The sequence below is a fragment of the Panulirus ornatus genome, chromosome 15, assembly GCF_036320965.1.
Source record: "Panulirus ornatus isolate Po-2019 chromosome 15, ASM3632096v1, whole genome shotgun sequence".
NCBI classification, from domain to species: domain Eukaryota; kingdom Metazoa; phylum Arthropoda; class Malacostraca; order Decapoda; family Palinuridae; genus Panulirus; species Panulirus ornatus.
This window is the reverse complement of record NC_092238.1, coordinates 22,054,637-22,072,914: the sequence shown is the minus strand read 5'-3', so window position 1 is coordinate 22,072,914 and position 18,278 is coordinate 22,054,637. Positions and strand designations below refer to the sequence as shown.

General features: G+C 39.5%; 1 protein-coding gene across 1 annotated transcript in view; it reads right to left on the bottom strand.

The window, feature by feature from the left end:
- Positions 1–2,895: 2,895 nt before the first annotated feature.
- Positions 2,896–18,278, bottom strand: part of LOC139753622 (globin-like) — a 44,944-nt gene continuing 29,561 nt past the window's right edge. The window contains exons 4-5 of the mRNA XM_071670238.1: positions 11,059–11,178; positions 2,896–5,153 (exon numbers count right to left, since the gene is read on the bottom strand). Of these exons, the coding sequence (XP_071526339.1) occupies positions 5,004–5,153; positions 11,059–11,178 (270 nt within the window). The 3' untranslated portion in view covers positions 2,896–5,003. The remainder of the gene's footprint in view (positions 5,154–11,058; positions 11,179–18,278) is intronic.

Sequence of the window (18,278 nt, the reverse complement as noted above, 5' to 3'; positions counted from 1 at the left end):
TTTAATTCTAGAAAAAACTTGTGAATGCATACCAACTGACTCTAAAGAGAGGCAAAGTATAGTAGTAATGATGTAATACTATTTTCTAATAAGTTATGATTGTCTAATAATATCTGACGACTGCGAGGAGGATCCAAAGGACAGTTAGAAAATAAAAAGGTCTCTAGACTTATTGGAGTCCTTGCCCATGCAGTAAATTCCTGGCAGATCACCAGTGGGCAGGCCTAACCAGCTTCCCCAGACAAAACAAAACAAAATACAAACTTTTTTGAAGAACGTCACTCATAATTTTCAACATTTACAACTCATTTGAATAAAAGAAAACAAGATTATAAGCAACAGATTAGTCTGGCTGACAGTAAAAGAAGAAATAATGATGTAGCAACAATGGTCATTAAGCTTTCCTACTAGGTCAACCATATCAACCAACATTTGCTTAACATCTTCTTCAAGGGTTCAAAATATTGCTGATATGACACACACTACGTATGCATAAGGTTATAACAGCATCTTTACTAAAGTATAAGGATATATAGCAACAAGCATTTGCCATAAAGTCATAATTTAGACTGAAATTCAACCAATAGTTAGTAGCCGAAAAAATGTAGGCCTCGAAGAATCTTCAGTTTTTCACAGCAGAGGAAAACATAAATACATTCCATTACTCTTGTGGATGCATGATTATGTGAGCTACCAAAAATTTAGTTTTGCATTTAACTAGAATTTGTCAAACATTTTACTTTTTAAGACTGATAGGTAAGTGTTCCTGACCAGTGACACTGATTTTGTTTTCAATATACTATTTCAATCTTGGTTTTGGGCATATTACATACCAGTTCACACCAGTCGGCATTGTCACTATTGTCCTCCATTGTACCTGACCTGCAATTCATTTTTTTACTACCCTGATGAAGATTTTATTTCATGGAAAACAGGACCTGTTTGTGTCAACTCACACTCTATCCCAACCTACAAGGGTGTACACAGCTCCAAGGGTGTACACACCTCCAAGGGTAAACACACCTCCAAGGGTGTACACACCTGCAAGGGCAAACACACCTCCAAGGGTGTACACAGTTCCTAAAGAAGTCCTTCGCGATCATGGGTCATAGTTGCTGCTTGTGGTGGTGGCATTTATCTGCCTGGCCTTTATGTCCATTTTTGTCCCTCACTAGAGCCTCCAACATTATATATATATATTTACTTTGCTTTGTCGCTGTCTCCCGCGTTAGCGAGGTAGCGCAAGGAAACAGACGAAAGAATGGCCCAACCCACCCACATACACATGTATATACATACACGTCCACACACGCAAATATACATCCCTATACATCTCAATGTATACATATATATACACACACAGACATATACATATATACACATGTACATGATTCATACTGTCTGCCTTTATTCATTTCCATCACCACCTCGCCACACATGGAATAACAACCCCCTTCCCCCTCATGTGTACGAAGTAGCGCTAGGAAAAGACAACAAAGGTCCCATTCGTTCACACTCAGTCTCTAGCTGTCATGTAATAATGCACCGAAACCACAGCTTCCTTTCCACATCCAGGCCCCACAGAACTTTCCATGGTTTACCCCAGACGCTTCACATGCCCTGGTTCAATCCATTGACAACACGTCGACCCCGGTATACCACATCCTTCCAATTCACTCTATTCCTTGCAGGCCTTTCACCCTCCTGCAAGTTCAGGCCCTCAGGCCCCGATTGCTCAAAATCTTTTTCACTCCATCCTTCCACCTCCAGTTTGGTCTCCCACTTCTCCTTGTTCCCTCCACCTCTGACACATATAAACTGTAAAAAACAAGTGATTCAAAAATGTGTTACTAGTCAGACGAAAAGTTAAACACGAAGACTTGAGCACTTTTGTGATAATTCACATCTTCAGGAATACAAAGATAAACAAATATAGGCTTTGTAGACACGTATATGACATGTAAGGCCCGTGGACTTGTCAGGTGAAGGTCAAATAAGAAGCATGAACACCAGAGACTTGGGTCAGGTCACTGAAGACAATGGTTGGGTAACCAAAGCTATATGTCAGATGACCATGGGCAAGGGTCAGGTGATCAAAGACAAGTGTAGGTTCATAGATTAGCTCACAAACTTGGAAATGTTAACAGTTCTTTTGCTTATGAAGGAATCTAAATTGCACTGCCTTGATTAATGTTGAGATTACTATTGAAGCTATGTTTAATAAGGCTGGATTCTATATTTCTATTAACTACTAAATGATAAGATGCAATCTTCTGAGCATGATTCCAATCAACAGGTTGGCTGTTGTCTTGCATATGCAAGAGCAGAGCATTGGAGTTTTGCCAAACACAAATACTGTGATGTTGCTGCTTCATCTTAAATTCAGTTCTTTTCCATCTTGTTTAAGCAAACATACTGCAATCCTTGCATGATATCTGGTAAAGACAAACAGCTAAATTTTCAGGTGAGTTTCTATGAGCCAAGTTTTTCAGTGTATTGCTGTTCTTCAATACAACGTTGATATCAAAGTAGTTGGGGCTGTTCTAGAAGTTGTGATACAGTGGTACCGAAGATTTTAGTGCTATAAGGTTCCTCGACTCTTTAGTTGAAAAATATCTATCTGGCACTATGCAAAGATTTGACAAATCTGTAGAATTACAATTTGGTAAGAACTTTCTTGGTAAGTTCTTAAACTTTTGATGTATGTTGATATTCTATGGCTTATTCCCCGTGTCAATGATGAAGGATAAACGAAAATTTTTAGCTTTTTTTTTTTGGTTTACTAAACTAATTTTGGTTCCACTGATATACTGCTGATAATGAAATTCAAACTCATATAGTTCACAACTTTGGAATTCAAGTTACATATATAGATGAAGGATGAAATAAATCTAATTATGCAAGGATATATAAATATTGTTTATTGTACTACCATTTGAATTTTCCATGCAGCAATACATTCTATAAGCCTTTGTGCACTTCTGCCATAATCAGGATATTAACAAAAAAAATGGCTTCTCTACACAGTCGGTGCAGAAGTATGTCCTTTGCTTGCTTCCACATGCATTTAACTCCTCCATTTTTGTTTATTTACAAAAGTTTGCTTTACTTCACATCAAATAAGGCTGTTTTTTAAGTTATGAAAAACATAGAATCACTATACCTTGGTTGTGCTTTACCCAAAGAGCAGTAAAAGGGTAAAAGTAACTTGTACAGGATATTTGTAATTGGACAACAGGATATCCAGAGCCCTTGGGACATAGCAAAGTTTTGTGGAACTAGACTGAAATGTCACAGTAAAAGACGGAAGAAAAATTTTTGAATGTGGTTTAAAGTAAATTCTACAATTATTAGTCATAAATGTTCTCTTAGCTTGTGTAAAAAATGACAGTGAAAGGTTTAATAACACTTCAAGTGGCCTGTCAAAAGTTCCTTTACAGTCCATCAATATGTAGGTAGTTACATATCATGTCATGTGTTTTATACTGATGTCATTACTTCATGTGCTTGCTGCATGTTTCTACTCTAAAAATATTAATATTCTATTCTGGTCTGATTACTTCAGGAACCTGCTGAATGTTTCTTGTCTAACAATATTCATGTTTTCAGGATGTCTTCTCCAACTCAGTGCAGTCGCTACCATGAGTGGATTGTAAACACAACTTAAAAACTAGAAATTAGTTCCTCACACATATCCTTTTGTTGCAATAACTTGCCATTATAATCTTTTACTCAAATAGCTTGCTTTTTATTGATGAGAACACTTGACAAAAGTTTAGGATATGTTTGGATGAACTAAGGGGATATTTGATCCATCCCATCTTCATACATGAAAATAGGGCTAAAGATAATAGAGAAACTTGGGGTTATACTTCTGATTAACATATGAAACACTTCTGGATACTTGCTACAAATATTCTTATTCATAATCTCATCTCACTATCAAAGACTTCTCTCTATTTCACTTATTTTCTCTAATGAAATTTGAGCATTACATGGCTGTTGCTAGTGGGACACTATTCATGGTAATTTCTGCTTCAGATATTATTGAAGATTGGAAGGGTGATCAGAGTTACAATATTGTACACAGTAAACATAAAGGAATTCATGGTTGTGTGCGAGCATAGGAAAGAGAGATTGTAAAGCACCTTTTCATGAGAAAAAGAAAGATCAGATCAGAAAGAGGGTTTGCAAAGCACTTGTTAATGAGAAAAAGAAAGGTCAGATAAATAAGACAGTGTAAAGCACCTTTTAAAGATAAAAAGAAGGATCAGATAAGGAAAAAGGGTTTATAAAGCACATTTCAATCAGAAAAAGGAAGGTCACATCAAGAAGATGGCCTTTAAGCATCTTCTGATGAGATAAAAAAGGATTAGATCTACAAGAAGATGAAGACAAAGACTAGAGCCAGTGTTCAGAGAGTTTTAAGTACTCAGAAAACAGTAAGGATCCTACAATAATTGTAGAAAAAACTGTACTTCATGTCATAGTATGCATAAGATGTCTGATGTACAGTTGCAAGGTAACACATTCAAGTTACTGTATGTAATGATGGTGAGTGCTCATAATCCATGAAGTTCCCATTTTAAGAGAAAATAACAATAAAGTTTCTCAAAATCTATCTCATACTGACAACAAAATGTCAAGGGCACTAAAGTCAGTTCATAACAAAGGTAAGAATTACAAAATGGATCTAACATTCGTACGAGAGAAATCTTTAGTGCAGGCGAGTAGAAAGTCCACCTACTGGAGGAACTCATCTGGCCATGGTCAGACTGCAGGCAGAGGCCATCCTGTCTATACAATAAATCTTCATAAGGGCTAGATTCATATTTGCACTTGACTCACCCTGCCATGTAAGTCATAAATGGAAAGATATATTGTAGAAGTTTAAACATTTGGTATAATATGCATCAATAATATATGTGATAAAAATACATAACTATGTCTTGCAAACAATGATAACAGATATCAAAGTATTACACATGAAATGCATCCAGTGTTCAAGACTGTTGTGATTCAGGAGCTTCATAGGTGGAGAAGGTCACACTTACGATGACCTTAAATGCCTGAGTCCAGGCTTCCTCAGCCAGAGGTGTCCAAGCTGATCCCAGATTGTCTCGAAGATAGTTGGTCAACACGGGGGACAACAGCTGGTGACAGGCAAAATGCGTTAAAATATACAGGAGAGACACATTATGACTTTTATAACATTAAATCCCACTTGGAAGGATCAGATGAACTAAAATTATAATATAACTGAACCCAAACAGATCAGTTCATATATTTGTATTTACTAGTCTAATACAGGTGAAGGAAGGGGACCTGGAATCTGCTCAGGAAAAATCCCCAAATCCTTCCTAAGCAAAACCTATGCACACTGTTTTTATCTGCTTGGATTATATTGTAGCAAGGCTGCTTTTGACACACTCAATTCCTCCATCTATCTATATCTCTGACACCCGTTCCCTCGGGAACTCCCATCCAGGGTGGGTGGCAATGGCAAAAGTCTCCAATTATCCCTCTCCTTACACACCTCCCTCGCATACACTATTCCATGCATTCTTTCACTATTTCTCTCCCTCCAGTATTCCTCCACCCTACTTGCCCATGTCACAGGACATCTTCCTCTCACCTCTTTAATTGTACTACCTTACACTCTCCTTGTAAACTCCCAGTCTTGCAATCTTTCCACATGCCTAAACCACCTGAAAGTATTACAATTCACCCATTCTAAGAATCTAAAATTCATTTCTTGCCATACCACATCTCTCATACACCCCCTCATTCCTTTCTTTATTCCATCTAGTCACATCACATGCTCTTCTCAAATAGCTCATTTCTACAGCCTGGATTCTTGACCTCTGTGCCTCATTCCATGTCCATGTTTTGGCTGCATAGATCAGGGGTGGAAGGCCTATGCTGTACCTCAATCCTTTCTTCACTTCCATACTTACACCTCTACCCTTCACTATCCTATCAAGGGAACCAATGATTCTTCTATCTTGTAGTGCTCTTTCCCTTATGTCTCCTTCCATATCACCAAACTTACTAAAGACAGCTCCTAAATACTTAAATTCTCTCACTTCTTTGGGTTCACCCCCTCCAATATCTACAACACAATTTAGTTCACTTTCTTTTTTCACTCTATATGGTTTACAAAATCTATACTTTCACTCTGTTTCCTTTCAAACACCACTACTTTACTTTTACTTGCATTTACCTTCAATCTCCTCCACTTACACCATAAAACACACTTATAACCTTCTGTAACTCCTTCTTACTCTCAGCAAACAACACAGTATCATCCACAAACAGGCCTGCCACTAGCCACCATATCTCACTATTACATTCCATCTCTGCACCCCTTTTTCCTAGTTTTGCTTTCATCTCTCTTATCACTCCATCCATCCATATATAAATTTATTCAATTATTATACTTAATTGCTGTTTCCCATGTCAGCAAGGAAGTGCCAGGAAACTGACAAAGAATGGTCCATCCACTCGTACACACACAAATATATGAATATATTTATTATACTTTGTCGCTGTCTCTCTCGTCAGTGAGGTAACGCAAGGAATCAGACAAATGGCCCAACCCACCCACATACACATGTATATACATACACGTCCACACACGCACATACTTCCCACGCATTCCTCATGTGTCATAGAAGGCAACTAAAGGGGACAGGAGTGGGTGCTGGAAACCCTCCCCTCCTTGTATTTTTACTTTCTAAAAGGGGAAACAGAAGAAGGAGTCACGCGGGGAGTGCTCATCCTCCTCGAAGGCTCAGATTGGGGTGTCTCAATATATGTGGATGTAACCAAGATGAGATAAAAGGAGAGATAGGTAGTATGTTTGAGGAGAGGAACCTGGAAGTTTTGGCTCTGAGTGAAACGAAGCTCAAGGGTAAAGGGGAAGAGTGGTTTGGGAATGTCTTGGGAGTAAAGTCAGGGGTTAGTGAGAGGACAAGAGCAAGGGAAGGAGTAGCACTACTCCTGAAACAGGAGTGGTGAGAATATGTGATAGAGTGTAAGAAAGTAAACTCTAGATTGATATGGATAAAACTGAAAGTGGATGGAGAGAGATGGGTGATTATTGGTGCATATGCACCTGGGCATGAGAAGAAAGATCATGAGAGGCAAGTGTTTTGGGAGAAGCTGAGTGAGTGTCAGTAGTTTTGATGCATGAGACCGGGTTATAGTGATGGGTGATTTGAATGCAAAGGTGATTAATGTGGCAGTTGAGGTAATAATTGGTGTACATGGGGTGTTCAGTGTTGTAAATGGAAATGCTGAAGAGCTTGTAGATCTATGTGCTGAAAAAGGACTGGTGATTGGGAAGTATACGTATGTAAGTAGGAGAGATGGCCAGAGAGCATTATTGGATTACGTGTTAATTGATAGGCACGCGAAAGAGAGACTTTTGGATGTTAATGTGCTGAGAGGTGCAACTGGAGGGATGTCTGATCATTATCTTGTGGAGGCGAAGGTGAAGATTTGTAGAGGTTTTCAGAAAAGAAGGGAGAAAGTTGGGGTGAAGAGAGTGGTGAGAGTAAGTGAGCTTGGGAAGGAGACTTGTGGGAGGAAGTACCAGGAGAGACTGAGTACAGAATGGGAAAAGGTGAGAGCAAAGGATGTAAGGGGAGTGGGGGAGGAATGGGATGGATTTAGGGAAGCATTGATGGCTTGCGCAAAAGATGCTTGTGGCATGAGAAGCGTGGGAGGTGGGCAGATTAGAAAGGGTAGTGAGTGGTGGGATGAGAAAGTAAGATTATTAGTGAAAGAGAAGAGAGAGGCATTCGGACGATTTTTGCAGGGAAATAATGCAAATGAGTGGGAGACGTATAAAAGAAAGTGGCAGGAGGTCAAGAGAAAGGTGCAAGAGGTGAAAAAGAGGGCAAATGAGAATTGGGGTGAGAGAGTATCATTGAATTTTAGGAAGAATAAAAAGATGTTTTGGAAGGAGGTAAAAAAAGTGCATAAGAAAAGGGAACAAATGGGAACTTCAGTGAAGGGGGCTAATGTGGAGGTGATAACAAGTAGTGGTGATGTGAGAAGGAGATGGAGTGAGTATTTTCAAGGTTTGCTGAATGTGTTTGATGATAGAGTGACAGATATAGGGTGTTTTGGTCGAGGTGGTGTGCAAAGTGAGATGGTTTGGGAGAATAATTTGGTAAACAGAGAAGAGGTAGTAAAAGCCTTGTGGAAGATGAAAGCCGGCAAGGCAGCAGGTTTGGAAGGTATTGCAGTGGAATTTATTAAAAATGGGGGTGACTGTATTGTTAACTGGTTGGTAAGGTTATTTAATGTATGTATGATTCATGGTGAGGTGCCTGAGGATTGGCGGAATGCTTGCATAGTGCCACTGTTCAAAGGCAAAGGGGATAAGAGTGAGTGCTTAAATTACAGAGGTATAAGTTTGTTGAGTATTCCTGGTAAATTATATGGGAGGGTACTGATTGTGAGGATGAAGGCATGTACAGAGCATCAGATTGGGGAAGAGCAGTATGGTTTCAGAAGTGGTAGAGGATGTGTGGATCAGGTGTTTGCTTTGAAGAATGTATGTGAGAAATATTTAGAAAAGCAAATGGATTTGTATGTAGCATTTATGGATCTGGAGAAGGCATATGATAGAGTTGATAGAGATGCTCTGTGGAAGGTATTAAGAATATATGGTGTGGGAGGCAAGTTGTTAGAAGCAGTGAAAAGTTTTTATCAAGGATGTAAGGCATGTGTACGTGTAGGAAGAGAGGAAAGTGATTGGTTCTCAGTGAATGTAGGTTTGCGGCTAGGGTGTGTGATATCTCCATGGTTGTTTAATTTGTTTATGGATGGGGTTGTTAGGGAGGTGAATGCAAGAGTTTTGGAAAGAGGGGCAAGTATGCAGTCTGTTGTGGATGAGAGAGCTTGGGAAGTGAGTCAGTTGTTGTTCACTGATGATATAGCACTGGTGGCTGATTCATATGAGAAACTGCAGAAACTGGTGACTGAGTTTGGTAAAGTGTGTGAATGAAGAAAGTTAAGAGTAAATGTGAATAAGAGCAAGGTTATTAGGTACAGTAGGGTTGAGGGTCAAGTCAATTGGGAGGTAAGTTTAAATGGAGAAAAACTGGAGGAAGTAAAGTGTTTTAGATAAAAATCTGGGAGTGGATCTGGCAGTGGATGGAACCATGGAAGCGGAAGTGAATCATATGGTGGGGAGGGGGCGAAAATTCTGGGAGCCTTGAAGAATGTTTGGAAGGCGAGAACATTATCTCGGAAAGCACGATAAGATCCCAAGTGCACTTGTGTGTAATAATCACATCATCGGGTAGACAAAAGGGAGAAATATCAGTCAGTTGATATACATCGAAGAGACAAAGCTAGGACGCCATTTGGTAAACATGTGATTGTCCATAACATACAACGAGTGTTCATAAACTTATCATTTTACAAATCTTATCAAATGCACAAATCTTTGTGCATTTAATAATAGAAGATTCAATGATATTTCTCTTGGCAATAGAGTTAGAGTTAATAAATGAGATGGCATTACTCCAGTCAATACAATAATCATAGTTTTTAACGTGATTAAAGAAGGCATTTTATTCTTGTCCCGTTCTTATACTATATTTATGTTGCTTAAGTCTAACAGAAAGATCCTTACCAGTCTGACCAACATTATATTTATCACAATATCCACAAGGCACTTTACAGATGCATCCAAGAGAATTTTCTGGTGAATTCCTAATTAAGATAACAATAATACTATGAAGAATATGATAAAAAGGTACATGGGTAAAGTCTACAAACTATAAAGGATAGAAAGGTACATGGATAAATCCTACAAACTATAAATGATAAAAAGGTACATGGGTAAAGCCTACAAATTATAAACAATAAAAAGATACATGGATAAAGCCTACAAAGTATAAATGATAAAAAGGTACATGGATAAAGCCCAGAATTATGAATGAAAAAAAGGTACATGGATAAAGCCTACAAAGTACAAATGATAAAAAGGTATATGGATAATGCCTACAAAGTATAAATGATAAAAAGGTACAAGCATAAAGCCTAAGAAGTACAAATGATAAAAAGATACATGGATAAAACCTACAAAGTATAAATGATAAAAAAGTACATGGATAAAGCCTACAAAGTACAAATGATAGAATGATACATGATTAAAGCCTACATAGTATAAATGATAAAAAGGTACATGGATAAAGCCTTCAAAGTACAAATGATAAAATGGTACATGGGTAAAGCCTACAAAGTTTAAATGATAAAAAGGTACATGGATAAAGCCTACAAAGTATATAAGATAAAAAAGGTGCATGAATAAAGCCTACAGAGTATAAATGATAAAAAGGTACATGGATAAAGCCTACAAAGTATAAATGATAAAAAGGTACATGGATGAAACCTACAAATTGTGAATGATGAAAAGGTACATGGATAAAGCCTACAAAGTATAAATGATAAAAAGGTACATGAATAAAGCCTATAAAAGATGAATGATAAAAAGGTACATGGATAAAGCCTACAAACTATAAATGATAAAAAAGTGCATGGATAAAGCCTACAAACTACAATTGAAAAAAGGTAATTGGATAAAGCCTACAAACTATAAATGATAAAAAGGTACATGGATAAAGCCTACAAACTATAAATGATAAAAAGGTACATGGATAAAGCCTACAAACTATAAATGATAAAAAAAAGTGCATGGATAAAGCCTACAAACTATAAATGATAAAAAGGTGCATGGATAAAGCCTACAAACTATAAATGAAAAAAAGGTGCATGGATAAAGCCTACAAAATATCAATGATAAAAAGGTGCATGGATAAAGCCTACAAACTATAAATGATAAAAAGGTGCATGGATAAAGCCTACAAACTATAAATGATAAAAAGGTGCATGGATAAAGCCTACAAAGTATAAATGATAAAAAAAAAGTACATGGATAATAAATCAGTGATGATATTTGAACAACCTGGGTTCATGCGCAAAACAGTAACAGTTTTAGGAAGAATTATTAACTTAACAAGGGGTACATCTCCATACCTCGAAATCCTGTTTAGGAATTCCTCTCCGTTTGTGGTTTGCGGCAATGTTCTTGACGAGCTCTACCAGCACCAAAACATCGTCTAAGTTCTCCACCAGTGATGTTATACTCATAAAAACCTGCAAAATACAAGATCTTTTAGAGATAAAGTAACAAAGTTTCTGCAGAGCATCATAAGTAATTGGAAAGACAGAGTACATATCCACCAACCACGAGACTTGCTAGTGCCATACTCTCACCACACATCTTACTTTATCGATAAGACTCTTCTTCTCAGTTGTCACCCACCTGCATTACATGATTATTTACTCAGATTCACTGCCAAGATTATCTCTTTTACACGCCTATCAGTTAATGCATAATCCAGAAGTACCGCCGTTCCTACTCTGCGTACACCCGCGCACATCCCTATTTTTAAACAAGGTATTCCCAATCCCCAGTTCTTTCTCATCGCATGACTCCACAAGCTGTTTACAATTTTCATTTACACCAAGTACCCCATGCCCCCAATTATACCCCACCATATTTCCCCCTCTCGCAATTAAATCACTCATAAAAAATATTAGATAGCGCATCAAGTTGTGACTGATAAACATATTCAGCTTTCCCAAAGTCTCTTCACTCCTCTCGGGTTCTGGTGCATATGCACTAATCATTACCCAACTTTCGGAATCTACTTATATTTTTACCTACATCTGTCTGGAGTTCACTTGCCTCAGCAGAAGTGTCACCATTTTATTAGCTTTCTTCCTCACACTAACATCTGACTTTACTCCTAAGACATTTCCAAACCATTCTTCCTCCTTACCCTTACACACAGTTTTCATCAGAGCCAGAACATCCAGGTTCCTCACCTCAAATATGCTACCTGTCTTTCACATCCTATTTACATCAAAATGCAGCGACATTCCAGCCTGAACTTTCGATGAGGATGAACACTCCTCGCCTGGCTCCTTTTATGAATTAAGAATAAGGAGGGGAGGATGTCTATCCCAACCGCTCCCGTCCATTTTAGTCGCCTTGCGCTACATACAAAGGATACATGGGAATCATTTTCTCTCTCCCGTTCTCCTTGTTCCCTCCACCTCTGACACATATATCCCCTTTGTCAACATCTCCTCACTCATTCTCTCCATATGTCCAAACCATTTCAACACACGCTCTTCTGCTCTATCAACCACACTCTTATTTCCAATCTCTCTTACCCTTTCATGTCTTTCACGATAAACCCACCTCACACTATGTATTGTCTTCAAACATTTCATTTCCAACACATGCACCTTGCTCCGTACATTCTCATGTAAAACCCACGCCTCGCCTCCATACAACATTGTCGGGACTGCTATAACTTCAAAGATACCTATTTTCGCCCTCTCAGTGGCTTTTTTTTTTTTCCACAGTCCTCAATGCTCCCAATTCCTTCGTCTCCTGACCCACCTCATGACTCATCTCTGCTTCATTGTTTCCATTCGCTGCCATGTCCACTCCCCGGAACCTAAAACAACTTCGTTTCCTCTAAGGTTACTCCATTCAAGCTCTGCTAAACCTAATAATCTTGCCTTTATTTACATTTACTCTCAACTTTCTACCTTCCACGCAGTCTCCCTAACTCAGATACCAACATCTGTAGTTTCTCACTCGAATCTCCCACCAGCGCCGTGTCATCAGCGAACAACAACCGACTTACTTCGTATGCCCCCTCTTACCTACAGACAGCGCATCTGCCCCTGCCGCAGACCAACCTTCACCTGAAACCACTCACTATATATATATATATATATATATATATATATATATATATATATATATATATATATATATATAAATTTTTTCTTTTTTTTTCTTTTTTGCTTTGTCGCTGTCTCCCGCGTTTGCGAGGTAGCGCAAGGAAACAGACGAAAGAAATGGCCCAACCCACCCCCATACACATGTATATACATACGCCCACACACGCAAATATACATACCTACACAGCTTTCCATGGTTTACCCCAGACGCTTCACATGCCCTGATTCAATCCACTGACAGCACGTCAACCCCGGTATACCACATCGATCCAATTCACTCTATTCCTTGCCCTCCTTTCACCCTCCTGCATGTTCAGGCCCCGATCACACAAAATCTTTTTCACTCCCACTTCTCCTCGTTCCCTCCACCTCCGACACATATATCCTCTTGGTCAATCTTTCCTCACTCATTCTCTCCATGTGCCCAAACCATTTCAAAACACCCTCTTCTGCTCTCTCAACCACGCTCTTTTTATTTCCACACATCTCTCTTACCCTTACGTTACTTACTCGATCAAACCACCTCACACCACACATTGTCCTCAAACATCTCATTTCCAGCACATCCATCCTCCTGCGCACAACTCTATCCATAGCCCACGCCTCGCAACCATACAACATTGTTGGAACCACTATTCCTTCAAACATACCCATTTTTGCTTTCCGAGATAATGTTCTCGACTTCCACACATTCTTCAAGGCTCCCAGAATTTTCGCCCCCTCCCCCACCCTATGATCCACTTCCGCTTCCATGGTTCCATCCGCTGCCAGATCCACTCCCAGATATCTAAAACACTTTACTTCCTCCAGTTTTTCTCCATTCAAACTTACCTCCCAATTGACTTGACCCTCAACCCTACTGTACCTAATAACCTTGCTCTTATTCACATTTACTCTTAACTTTCTTCTTTCACACACTTTACCAAACTCAGTCACCAGCTTCTGCAGTTTCTCACATGAATCAGCCACCAGCGTTGTATCATCAGCGAACAACAACTGACTCACTTCCCAAGCTCTCTCATCCCCAACAGACTTCATACTTGCCTCTCTTTCCAAAACTCTTGCAAGAGGTGAAAAAGAGGGCAAATGAGCGTTGGGCTGAGAGAGTATCATTAAATTTTAGGGAGAATAAAAAGATGTTCTGGAAGGAGGTAAATAAAGTGCGTAAGACAAGGGAGCAAATGGGAACTTCAGTGAAGGGCGCAAATGGGGAGGTGATAACAAGTAGTGGTGATGTGAGAAGGAGATGGAGTGAGTATTTTGAAGGTTTGTTGAATGTGTTTGATGATAGAGTGGCAGATATAGGGTGTTTTGGTCGAGGTGGTGTGCAAAGTGAGAGGGTAAGGGAAAATGATTTGGTAAACAGAGAAGAGGTAGTAAAAGCTTTGCGGGAGATGAAAGCCGGCAAGGCAGGAGGTTTGGATGGTATTGCAGTGGAATTTATGAAAAAAGGGGGTGACTGTATTATTGACTGGTTGGTAAGGTTATTTAATGTATGTATGACTCATGGTGAGGTGCCTGAGGATTGGCGGAATGCGTGCATAGTGCCATTGTACAAAGGCAAAGGGGATAAGAGTGAGTGCTCAAATTACAGAGGTATAAGTTTGTTGAGTGTTCCTGGTAAATTATATGGGAGGGTATTGATTGAGAGGGTGAAGGCATGTACAGAGCATCAGATTGGGGAAGAGCAGTGTGCTTTCAGAAGTGGTAGAGGATGTGTGGATCAGGTGTTTGCTTTGAAGAATGTATGTGAGAAATACTCAGAAAAGCAAATGGATTTGTATGTAGCATTTATGGATCTGGAGAAGGCATATGATAGAGTTGATAGAGATGGTCTGTGGAAGGTATTACGAATATATGGTGTGGGAGGCAAGTTGTTAGAAGCAGTGAAAAGTTTTTATCGAGGATGTAAGGCATGTGTACGTGTAGGAAGAGAGGAAAGTGATTGGTTCTCAGTGAATGTAGGTTTGCGGCAGGGGTGTGTGATGTCTCCATGGTTGTTTAATTTTTTTATGGATGGGGTTGTTAGGGAGGCGAATGCAAGATATATATATATATATATATATATATATATATATATATATATATATATATATATATATATATATATATATATATATATATCTTTTTTTTTCTTTCAAACTATTCGCCATTTCCCTCATTAGCGAGGTAGCGTTAAGAACAGAGGACTGGGCCTTTGAGGGAATACCCTCACCTGGCCCAATTCTCTGTTCCTTCTTTTGGAAAATTAAAAAAAAACCGAGAGGGGAGGATTTCCAGCCCCCCGCTCCCTCCCCTTGTAGTCGCCTTCTACGACATGCAGGGAATACGTGGGAAGTATTCTTAATCCCCTATCCCCAGGGATAATATATATATATATATATATATATATATATATATATATATATATATATATATATATATATATATATATATATATATATTTTTTTTTTTTTTTTTTTTTTTTCTTTCTTTTTCTTTCAAACTATTCGTCATTTCCCGCATTAGCGAGGTAGCGTTAAGAACAGAGGACTGGGCCTTGAGGGAATACCCTCACCTGGCCCAATTCTCTGTTCCTTCTTTTGGAAAATTAAAAAAAAAACGAGAGGGGAGGATTTCCAGCCCCCCGCTCCCTCCCCTTTTAGTCGCCTTCTACGACACGCAGGGAATACGTGGGACGTATTCTTTCTCCCCTATCCCTAGGGATAATATATATATATATATATATATATATATATATATATATATATATATATATATATCCCTGGAGGTGGGGGAGAAAGAAGACTTCTCTCGTATTCCTCGAGTGTCGTTGAAGGGAAATAAAAGGGGCGGGAGCGGGGAGCTGGAAACCCTCCCCTTCATGTATTTCAATTCACAAAAGAGGAAACTGAAGGAGTCAAGTGGGGAGTGCTCATCCTCCTTGAAGGCTCAGTTTGGGGTGTCTACATGTGTGTGGATGTAACCAAGATGAGAAGAAAGGAGAGACAGGTAGTATATCTGAGAAAAGAAACCTGGATGTTCTGGCTCTGAGTGAAACGAAGCTCAAGGGTAAAGGAGGAAAATAATTTGGAAAAGTCTTGGGAGTAAAGTCAGGGGTTGGTGAGAGGACTAGAGCTAAGGAAGGAGTAGCTCTACTGTTAAAGCAGGAGTTCTGGGAGTGTGTGACAGCGTGTAAAGAAGTAAATTCTTGATTGATGTGGGTAAAACTAAAATTGGATGAACAGAGATAGGTGATTATTGGTGCTTATGCAACTTGTCATGATAGGCAAATGTTTTGGGAGCAGCTGAGTGAGTGTCAGCAGTTTTGATGCACGAGACTGGGAATTAGTGATGGATGCTTTAAATGCGAAGGTAAGTAATGTGGTAGTTGAGGGTATAATTGGTGTACAAGGGGTATTCAGTGTTGTGAATGAAAATGGTGAAGAGCTTGTAGATCTGGGTGCTGAAAAAAGACTGGTGATTGGGAATACCTGGTTTAAACAGAGATATACACAAGTGTACGTATGTGAGTAGGAGAGATGGTCAAAGGACATTATTAGATTATAATTCATTGGTAGGTGTGCAAAAGAGAGAGGGTCAGCTGGTGGGATGTCTGATCACTATCTTGTAGATGCGAAGGTGAAGATCTGTAGAGGTTTTCAAAAAAGAAGAGAGAATGTCGGGGAGAAGAGAGTGGTGAGAGTAAGTAAGCTTGGAAAAGACTTGTGTGAAGAAGTACCAGGAGGGATTGGGTGGAAAATGGCAAACGGTGAGAGCAAATACCCGAAAGGAGTGGTGAGGAATGAGATGTACTTAGGGAAGCAGTGATGGCATGTGCAAGAGATGCTTGTGGCATGAAAGAGGTGGGAGGTGGGCAGATTAGAAAGGGTAGAGTGGTGGGATGAAGAAATAAAGTTGTTAGTGAAAGAGAAAAGAGAGGCGTTTGGATGATACTTGCAAGGAAGGAGTGCAAATGGCTGGGGGACGTATAAGAGAAAGCGGCAGGAGGTCAAGAGGAAGGGGCAAGGGTTGAAAAGGAGGGCATAAGAGAGTTGGGTTGAGAGAATATCATTAAATTTTGGAAGAATAAAAAAATGTTTTGAAAAGAGGTATATAACGTGCGTAAGATAAAAGAACAAGTGGGAACATCGGGGAAGGGCCAAGTGATAGCAGGCAGTGATGAAGTAAGGAGATGGAATGAATTTTTGAAGGTTTGTTGAATGTATTTGATGACAGAGTGGCAGATGTATTTGATGACAGAGTGGCAGATGTAAATTGTTTTGGTCGGGTTGGTGTGCGAAGTGAGAGAGGAAGGGAGAGTGGTTTAGTGAAGAGAGAAGAGGTGGTGAAGGCTTTGCGGAAGATGAAATCCAGCAAGGTGGCGGGTTTGGATGGTATCGCGGATGAATTTATTAAGAAAGGGGTGAGTGTGTTGTTGACTGGTTGGTAAGGATATTCAATTTCTGTATGGTTCATGGTGAAGTGTCTGAGGATTGGGGGAATGCATGTACAGTGCCATTGTACAAAGACATAGGGATAAAGGTGACGTTCAAACCATAGAGGGATAAGTTTGTTGATTATTCCTGAAAATTTGTATGGGAGGGTACTGATTGAGAGGAAGAAGGCATGTACAGAGCATCAGACTGAGGAAGAGCAGTGTGGTTTCAGAAGTGGTAGAGGATGTGTGGATCAGGTGTTTGCTTTGATGAATGTGTGTGATAAATACTTATAAAAACTGATGGATTTGTATGTGGTATTTATGGATTTGGAGAAAGCACATGATAAGGTGGATAGGGATGCTTTGTGGAAGGTCTTAAGTGTATATGGTGTGAGAGGTAAGCTGCTAGAAGCAGTGAGATGTTTTTACCAAGGAGGTAAGTCATGTGTACGTGTAGGAAGAGAAGAGAATGATTGGTTCCCAGTGAAGGTTGGTGTGCGGCAGGGGCGTGTGATGTTTCTATGGTTGTTTAATTTGCTAATGAATGGGGTGGCAAGGGAGGTAAATGCAAGAGTTTTGGAGAGAGGTGTGAGTATGCAGTCGTTGGGGATGAAAGGGCCTGGGAAGTGAGTCAGTTGTTGTTCGCCGATGATACAGCACTGGTGGCTGATTCAAGCGAGAAACTGCAGAAGTTGGTGACTGAGTTTGAAGAAGTGTGTGAAAGGGGAAAGTTGAGAGTAAATGTGAATAAGAGCAAGGTTATTAGGTTCAGCAGGGTTGAGGGACATGTTAGTTGGGATGTGAGTTTGACTGGAGAAAAATTGGAGGAAGTGAAGTGTTTTAGATATCTGAAAGTGGACTTAGAAGCGAATGGGGCCATGAAAGTGGAAGTGAGTCACAGGGTGGGGGCGGAGAAGAAGGTTCGAGGAGCGATGAAGAATGTGTGGACAGAGAACGTTATTTCAGAGGCAAAAATGGGTATGTTTGAAGGAATAGTGGTTCCAACAATGTT